The 9963-nt window shown below is 31.2% G+C and overlaps 1 protein-coding gene across 1 annotated transcript; it reads left to right on the top strand.

The window, feature by feature from the left end:
• Positions 1-1392: 1392 nt before the first annotated feature.
• Positions 1393-6360, top strand: LOC139515237 (interferon-induced protein 44-like). The gene is made up of 4 exons (XM_071304801.1): positions 1393-1428; positions 1687-1827; positions 5337-5502; positions 6026-6360. Exons 1-4 carry the CDS (start codon positions 1393-1395, stop codon positions 6358-6360), a joined length of 678 nt encoding a protein of 225 aa, XP_071160902.1.
• The last annotated feature ends 3603 nt before the right edge of the window (positions 6361-9963 follow it).

Here is a 9963-nt window from a genome sequence, read left to right as displayed (position 1 = left end):
GTGTTTGATGTTTTTATCTGATGGAAACAAGTCGATAAAAAAAACCATAAGAAAATGATATCTTTTTAGAAAAACACTTCTACAGATAAATTGAATTTGAAGAAAGTTGAGGTAGACCACAATCATGTTGATATATTTGAAAAATAAAAGATATGTCAAGCAGTAAATTCAAACTGTTAAGGATTATGTACCCTTGTGTTGATTCAATGCTAAACCTATGGAAATTTTATAGAAAATCCACATCATTTATCCTTGTACCCTCATATTTGGCAATTTCATGACTGATAGATATAAGATTATTGCATGCAGTGCTAGCATTGATTTCCTTAAAACGAGTTTATTAATTTAGCTATTGGTTAAAACAAATTAAGATATGGACCAAATCAGGGTGTGCTCGACTTTAATGACTCAGCACGAGGTAGTTTGGAATTTAAGGGTTGCTTAGGTCTTTTTGTAAAAGTTAAACACTAGCACATCATAGAAAAGCAAGTGAGTAATCTGTGTTTCAAATTTTATAACAAAGATCTCTGTATTAAAGGCTGTGGATTTTCTATATAAATCTTGGTTTATTTGCCTCAAAGTACTCTTTTTCTACTAAATGCAATGAAACAATAAATAATAATGCTTTGCATCAAGTTTCACCTTGGTATATGTACAAAATGGCAGAAGGGGTCTTAAATCTCCTTTCATACACTATAAACCTTCTTCGATTTTAGCAGTGGAAATGTATTTATAATTGAATTGTTCTACAAAAAAAATAAAAATTCGAAATTGGTATTTTGACAAATTTTTCTCAGAAAGAAATATTGAGTATTACAAAACTAATAAATCAATTTTAAGGATTATGTACCCTTGTTCTGATTCAATGCTAAACATATGGAAATTTTATAGAAAATCTACAGAAGTTATCCTTGTGCCCTCATATTTGGCAATTTCATGACTGATAGATATAAGATTATTGCATGAAGTGAGAGCATTGATTTCCTTATAACGAGTTTATTAATGTAGCTATCGGGTAAAACAAATTGAAATATGGACCAAATCAAGTACACCTTTTACGGTGCGCTCGACTTTAATGACTCTGCACAAGATATTTTGGAATTTACAGGTTGCTTAGAACTTTTTATAAAAAATAAACACTAGCACATCATAGAAAAGCAAGTGAGTAATCTGTGTTTCAAATTTATAACAAAAATCTCAGTATTAAAGGCTGTGGATTTTCTATAAAAATCTTGGTTTATTTGCCACAAAGTACTCGTTTTCTATTAAATGCAATGAAACAATAAATAATAATGCTTTCATCAAGTTTCCCCTTGGTATATGTACAAAATGGCCTATGTCTATAATTCATTACATCTGTAGTTTTGAAACAATTGAAGTAATCGTACAAAAATGTCTACAGAAGGGGTCATAAACCTTAAACGGATAGTAATATTTAAAAAGACCATTGGAAATATCGTGATAACATGTTCTATGTATTTGCGGGGAAAACCAAGATTTAAAATATATCAACATTACTTCATTATTGTATGAAAAATAGTCGTAAACAGGTTTCCTTAATTTTTCACTTTTTATTACCTAATCTTTAAGGTTTACATGTTAATATTCTAAATACGTCATAACCAATCTATTAAAATGATACAATTGTTTTATATTTTCATTGCTTCACAAAGTTTTTCATTACAGACATTACATGATATACTGAATGATATAGAACACTTCCAACCACATATCGGTATTACTCATACAGACGATAAAGAGATCGACAAGGATGTTTTTGTCAACATCCTACTAGTTGGACCAAGTGAATCAGGCAAATCTAGTTTCGTAAACACTCTTGAATCTGTTTTCCGAGATCGGACAGTTATAAAATCGCATGACAGGAGATCTAGATCGGTATGGTTGATTCCTCTTGATTCAATTTTAATCGTGGGGTACAATTTTTTTCAATTTCTTTGGTTAAGATGACCAACTAATTTAAATGTTAAACTGAATTTTTAGGCTTTTATGTAAACTTTGACAAAACACGTATTCAAATATCCACAAACACACATTTTTTTCTAAATTCATGAAACCCGATTTCCACGAAAACAGAATCTATAGTATACAAGTAGTGATGACTCTATAAACTGACATTTAGTTAATTATGTAAATTGCATGTTTTTGCCATCTTTATTTCTGTAATAGAAAAACCTTTTGAACAGCTGATATTTGTGACATCACCAAATAATTCTTATCATCGGATATGTACTTGCATTTGGAACACAAATGAGGTCACATGTGAAACAGAAAAAAACTAACCCTTCCGGACTATGTTCGTCCCTTGCTTTTGTTGGTACATGATAAAGTTTCCTTTGTGTTGTAAAATAGGAATTGTTGATCCTTTCGTCATTTTTTGTTTGTTTTATTGCATTACGTTGTATATGAGCCTTTCATTCCTATCTCATAAATAATGAACCCGATTCTCAATTCATAGGCGAAATCGGCTTATTATTACAGTTTTTTTTTAATTTAATATTCAGAAATATTGAATGTACGAAGAATGAAGACGTATATTACATGTGAACTTTAGAAGAAAATATGATTTTCGATGCTTTTACTATTTCACTTTGTTGTTTTCGTTGCAAAAGCAGTTTTTTTTTACATTCTGTTCTTTTTCAACAATGGAGGATGTGGTGATCAGATTCCTGATTCTTAATATTTGAATTTCTTTAAGGACACATATTCCCGTGGAAGGAGTTATGTTTGCTTAGTTTTTTGTATTTTGTTTTGTTTTAAAATTTGAGAATCTAAGATTCAAAGATTCAATCTACTATTTTCGAAGCAGATTTTTTTTTGAAAACCTACGCCACGTATTAAGTGAAAATTGTTAAATAAAGGAATTAATTCTTTTTTCTGATCTATTATATTTTTCACGTTTCTGTGTTACTGACGTAATCAAAAATGTTCACATTCTCCTTAGAAAACCAAAAAGAAAAACAGAAACTCACCAGATATCGTATTATGTCAAAAGCAAAAATTTATTGTAAAGATAAGAATCAGAGAGTGATCAAGATTTCGAATATGTTTTTCAATTACCCCTCTCCTTATTTATCGAGGCTTGCCTCCTTCATCTTTGAAAATGAGTGGGGTCTACCACTTACTCATACTATTTTCTCCTCGAAAGTTTCCAGTTCGTTTTTGTCTTTGTCATTGTATTGTTGTCTCAACTGCAGGTTACATTCTATACCTTCAATGTTGGAAGAACGCGAAAGCAGCTAAAGTTCCGAATATACATATATCGAAGACCAGACAATGAGAATGATGTGACTATAATGAAAGACGATTTACAACATTTAATAGAAGGACACATCAAAAATGATTATGTGGTAATATTTCAAATTCTGTGCCTTTTAACTTATTTTGTTGTTATACGCCAAATTACGGAACAATTACAATAATCCGTTGTCTGTCTGTCCGTCCGCCCGTCCGTCGTCAATATGTTGTACATTTTCTTGAAAACGCTTTAATCAATTGAATGAAATTTAGGTGAATTCTTTATATTTATTGACGTAAGCTCCCTTTCGTTTTTTATTTTTTAGATTTTAGATTTTACATTTCAGAGATTTAGGGTTTTATTCATACAAAAAGGGGGATTTTCTTGTTGTCTGACGTTAACTCAAAAACGCTTTAACTCATTTGCAAGAAACTTTTCCGAGTTACGGGGTTTAATTCATCACAAAGAGGGGGATTTTCCAGTTTTGGGACATAACTCAAAAATGCTTTGAAGAGTTTTCCTGACATTTTAGAGAATTGTTTATATCTATTGTTGTAATCTCTCATTCGATTTTATAAGTTTTAGTTTTCATGTTTCTGATTTATAGATTTTGTTCATAAAAAGGGGTGATTTTTAAGTTTTTGGATAATACCTCAAAAGTTCTATCAGCAGTTTTCACAGAATTTTGGTATCTTTTAAGATTACTTCCAATTGGAAATTTCTCTATGACAATGAGAAGTCATTGAACTTTTTGAAAAAACGATGTATTTATCATGTGCTCATGGCGGTTTATTTTAGATAGCAAATGATTTGAAATTTTAAATGCAAAATAAAAGCGACCCTATTTTCATTAAGAATTAAAAAAATATTATCGAAATATAGCATATTTAATTTAGTATATATTTTTTCGACTTTAATATTTTGACTGAATGAGAATTCATATGGGGTGTGTTGCTTGTACAGCACGATCCACAGACCCTGTCCACACATCAAGTCCCTTTACTTTTCAGTTTATGCAATTTCTTCCTTTTTTGTTGGTTGCCTTGATTTTTTTTACTTTTTCAATCGATTTTCGATATTAGAACATCAATTAATAACTATCACCTTAGTTAACAACTGTTACAGGGTGAACAATGTTAAACATTTTCCCCCAGTATGTCTGTTTGTTTTGTTCACACATTGTTATCTATATTGAAATCATATGCGACTGTTATACTTGTGAGAGGTTTAGCTAGCTATAACACCAGGTTTAATCCACCATTGTTTACATAAGGAAATGCCTGTACCAAGTCAAGAATATGAAAGTTGTATGATTCGTTTGAAGTGTTTGATCTTTGACCTTGCCATTAGATAAAAAACTTTTTCGTTTTGAACTGTTCTTGGAGTTCGGTATTTTGTTGTTTTTCGTTGTATATGCAGTCACTTAAAAGAAAATAGAGACACCAAAGGTTAAATACAAAAAAAAAACGGACAGAAAAGATAAGAAAATAGATTTCCAATCGAATAATTTTAGTAAAGCGGATATTTTATTTCTAAACACGAATGAAGCAAAAAGCTATTTAATATTAAATGAAATTGTTGAGTGAACATTCTAAACATTGGTCAATAACTTGCCATACACTTGCATTTTGCGTTATGAACGTTTTGTTCATCGTGTGGCAGCATAAAAGTAACTGTTTTATGTAATTTATCTGGTTAGTGTACAGAAGTTTGACTTAAAATACAGCAAGGTTTTGAATACTCTGATAGAAACACACACCTTCTATTACCTTACATTGATTGTCATCTAGGCAGATATATTTTTTAATGTTAAGTACATATAGATTAATGAAAGATGCGTCAGAGACATGTGCTATGTACACTTTAGTCAGTGTCAAACTTAATATAACAATTTCAAATTTTTGTATAAGAGAAATATGGCAATCGAAATCATTGTTTCAGATTGAAATCAAATTATTATCTGAAATTCAATCTTCAATTGTTTTGTTTTGAATTCTAATCAAGTGTCAAAGTATGAATTTGTCATATACTTAGTGGTTGGTAAAATACAATCCTTCATACTTTATGGTGTTTTTTTTAGTTTACAGGGAATAACATTGCTGCAGATAATCCAAGTTATAGGAGCGATCCAAATATAAACGACAGAGTCCACCGTTTTGTGTTTGTGTTTGACTCTTGTCAGCCCTTAATCATGGAATCGTTTCTACAACAGACAGCTCTAGTTCGTGATTCTTTGAACGACGCAAGTATGTTGAAATCTACCTAAATCATATAGTTATTATTTGGAAACCGGTGAAAAAATCTGCATACGATGATCAAAATTACTAACAATTCAAGACAACAAATATGTCAAATTCTCAAAAATTCAAAATTCAAGAACAGATCATCTCCGGTCTACGATAATTGCACTAATGCGAGATAAACAGGTTTTCTAGTGAATAGGGATGACGACACGATATTACACTTATACCATGATTTAAAAGAAATGTTCTGCCTCATAGCTTTAAAGGATATGAGACATTTTTTCCAAAATTTAATTCAAAGCTGCTCAAAATTACAATCTGTATTAAAATCGTCAGTATCATTGCCGAATATGTGTTGGTTTTGTTTTTGTTGTTTTGTTGGCGTTTTTTTTAAATTTTAAAACATTATTTGATTACGAAACAACTGTATAATTCTTTATTTCACAAAATGACAAACGTGTTACTGTGCTTATACAACTATCCACGAAAAAAAATGTATACTAAGCTAACACCTTTTTTTTTATAGAAATACCTCAGCTTATTCTTATGACAAAAACCGATAAACTGTCAAATCTGATACAGGACGATTTGTCAACAACATTTCACAGTAAATTTATACAGAATAAGATACAGCAATTTTCAGGATTGTTAAGACGACCAGCATACAGCGTTCTGCCCATGAAGAACATTCATATTGAGCACATACCCAGTACCAACTTGAAGATTCTTACATTGTATAATTTGAGGCATATGCTGATGACCACGGCTGAATACCCATCGGACAATGTAGAAGAACTCCAACAGGACACGTATGATCGAAATGATGACGTTTTCAGTACCAGTAACTTTCAGTCTCCTTAGGAACAGACTTCTAAACAGTGCAAATAGTATTTGCAATAATTTTGTGTTTATACGTACTTTGCGAACTTTGTTTTGTAATGGTGTTTTAGTCCGTATTCCGAGACAAAAGAGCTGTGAACTGTCAATCATTTCTACACGATAAATATGTTGTTGTTCCTGCAGACCAAGCTTCAAATGATATTGTTATTGTACGTAAATCGTAGTACGACTAGTATCTTGTAAAAGAATCAGGAATAAATGAGCCCTGAGTTAATCCAAATATAAAAACATATTATATGGCAATGATGAGATGTTTTCTATTCATAAGTCCTTTTTGGCTATAATGAATATGGCATTTAACAGCCAATCCGGGAACTAACGTATTTGTAACGAATACAATATTTTTACAAAATTCCGTACAAAAAACGGTACGCTGTCGGCTCATCTGCATGTTTTACTAAGGAGTTGTCTTTTCGATTAACAAAAATGTTGTCAGCAGTAAAGAAGGTCTTCAGAAAACTGAGAAATTGTTTACTCGCGCATTGGTATGAACCAAACGTAGATTTAAAAAAACAACTTCTGGATAATTTTAAATATCGATCTTTCTCTAAAATTAATTCAATTAAAACCTTTGATTTTTCACCCCTTTATACACCATTCCCCACTTCAAATTGAAAAATCCTCTAAAAGAGATAACCAGCATTATCTTACCTCTTATACATTTGTAGGAATATGATTGGTTAAAGGCGTCCGCGTTAAGACTTGATCATTTTGATAGGTCACTAGTCCCAATTTCACACGTTAAGATAGTCGGTAAGATAAATTCGTTACATAGTGTGCTAGTAACGTAATACGGTATATATGAGGTCAAAATAGGGATTCGAGCTTCGCTCTCACTCCATATGGAATTGACTGACCCCATATATACCGTATAAGATCAATAGCACACTATGTAACTAAATTTTAATGTTATCAATATCGAAATGGAAGCATACAATTGTTTTGTGATACGATACGGCATATTTTGTTTATAGTTAACTTCACGGAGGAACAAATGATCAGTTTGCTTGAGTTTCTTATTGAACACATATTATGGAATTTGAAGGTAGACTTTTTCAACAAGTTGTCGGTATTCCTTTGAGTCTGGTCTTACTTTCAAATGGATCTCTGAATGAGTTCCTTCAGACTTTTTTCAAAAACAAGATGAACGAATTTGAATTCAGATTTTAAATTACACATTCAGATGTATGGATGAAATTTAATCTTTAACAATCCATTTTTTTCTATTTGTGTTTCATTAATATATTTGCCAGAGCTAGATATTAAGTTTAAACGCTCTTTCGAAAAAACCAAGACCTTGTTGGTAAATATTCCGTATCAACTTCACAACAATACATGATGGTCATGAAGTATAGGATTCTAGATACGGACGTTGTTTATCATTTTAGTTACTTGTTAAAATTAGGTATTTTTTATTTGTCCTTGTATGTTTTTAACCTTTATTGTTTAAACCATTTTGAATATCTTTTTTGACGTAGCTCGGTATTTCTACATCCCGCCATTGTGTGTTTTTGCTGTTGTCATTTTGTGCATTTTTGCTTTCATTTTCGCTTATGTGCATTGTCTTCAATGTTTTTATGCCATTGTATGTTTTTGTTGTTGATATGGTAATTGTCTTTTTATTGATTAAGATAACAACATAATGTTGACAGCTGCACCCAAATGGTTTTTTTTCTCACTTTTTAACTATAATGTCTGTTTTGTTCACACATTGTTGTCAAGAAAATTGAATTTTATGCGATCGTAATACAAGTGGGAGTTTTAGCTACTAATTTTCCAACTTAATATTATCTTTAATCAAAGAGAAATACTGATATAACACTTTTTTTTATATTTTTTTCCTTTAAACATAAGGCGTAAACAGATATGTAACATAAATTTTAGACGTTTGAGTTTTATACAATCGTAAAACATTTTTAACATTACGAGTAGTTTCTGCTTAACACTCGCTTTGAAGGCGGTAACAGTTCCAGAAAAAAAGTAATATGGATGATCATAGCAAAACGGTTCTACAGTAATAAGTATTTTAGTGCATGGCTGTTGAAAAGACTAATAATAACGAAAGGAGTCCAAAGGGACATTTATCAATACGGTCAAAGGTCACATTCTTAAGAACCAGTTAACAAGTTTGAACGAACATTTTAAGTTATTTTATACTGCACTCGTTTTATTTGAGCAGTCAAAATTCGTTGAATGTATATTTAATTTACAATCTCAATCATTAAAACATTGTACCAACATAAAATACTTTTGATTTTTTAACTCTCTATGCCACTTTTCCCCATACTGAACTTAAAGCTCGACTGAAAGAACTCGTCAGCTTATGTTTCTTATTAACAAAAAGAGCATTAGTTTTGGGCAGGAATTCAGCTTACTTTGTGAAAAATCATACAGATTCAACCAAACAATACACCGAAGAAGATATCACTGCCATGCTGGACTTTCTAATTGACAACATATTTGTTGAATTTGGAGGTTTGGTCTTCCAACAGACTATTGGAATCCCAATTACCATTTGCGCTTCTCTACTTGCAGATTTGTTTTTGTATTTCTATAAAGCAGAATTTATCCAAGGACAAGTACAGAAAGGACAAAAAGAATTTAGCCCAGCCTTTTAATTTCACCTTTCGGTATATTGTTGATGTACTGTCTCTTAATTATAATAGATTCAGTGATCACTTACATTTAATATATCCAAGTGAACTTGAAATTAAAGATACTACCGACACAGATAAATCTGCTTCATATTAAGACTTTTTTTTCTCGAAATGACTACTGTTGGTAGGTTAAATACCAAAATGTATGACAAACGCGATGATTTTAAATTTTCCTATAGTCAACTTTCCATTCGTGCGTAGCATCATCCCAGCGGCACCAGCATATAGAGTATATGTGTCTCAATTGATACGTTACTCTAGAGCTAGCTCATTTGTTCATATTTTTGTTTGAAACCTATAAATCAATGCACTGTTATTGTCTATATATTTTTAATATTTTGTACAAGACTTGTCTTGTTTTTGGTTTTATGAGCATTTTGAGTGTGTGTGAATTTGCTTAGCGGGTGATGTATGTTAAGCAGGAGACACTTACCATGTCAACGCAGCTGAACTCAATCCTGTGATTCCTTTAGTTTTTATTAGTTGGATATGTTTCCTCCTTGTCGATTTACAATTTCAGTAATTTAGCATGACTTAATCAATGATTGATGCTTGTACCATATACGTGTGCATTGTGTTTTAAAAAAACGCAAGTAATACACGATGATCTAGAAGTAAAGATTCTGTTCGTTTTGCTCACACAATATAATAAAATTTGATGCGACTGTCATATAAGTAAGAGATTTAGCAAGCTTTAAAACCAGGTTTAATCTACCATTTTCTACATAAGAAAATGCCTGTACCAAGTCAAGAATATGACAGTTGTTATCCGTTCGTTTGATATGTTTGAGCTTTTTATTATCTTCCATTTGATTACTGGTTTTCCGTTTTTAATTTTCCACGGAGATCAGTTTTTTTGTGATTTTACATTTTTTATACTGAAACTCAAAATTTGCCAAATAAATAA

Source organism: Mytilus edulis, chromosome 3 (genome assembly GCF_963676685.1).
Source record: "Mytilus edulis chromosome 3, xbMytEdul2.2, whole genome shotgun sequence".
Taxonomy (NCBI): domain Eukaryota; kingdom Metazoa; phylum Mollusca; class Bivalvia; order Mytilida; family Mytilidae; genus Mytilus; species Mytilus edulis.
Note: the sequence above shows the minus strand (reverse complement) of the source record. Positions and strands in the feature narration are given on the sequence as shown.

Bases quoted from the DNA above. Each gene is read 5' to 3' on its own strand.
- LOC139515237 (XM_071304801.1), top strand. From the start codon at position 1,393: ATGTCTACAGAAGGGGTCATAAACCTTAAACGGATA. The intron at 1,429-1,686 runs GTAATATTTAAA...TTTTCATTACAG, and splicing joins TCATAAACCTTAAACGGATA to ACATTACATGATATACTGAA. The intron at 5,503-6,025 runs GTATGTTGAAAT...TTTTTTTTATAG, and splicing joins TGATTCTTTGAACGACGCAA to AAATACCTCAGCTTATTCTT.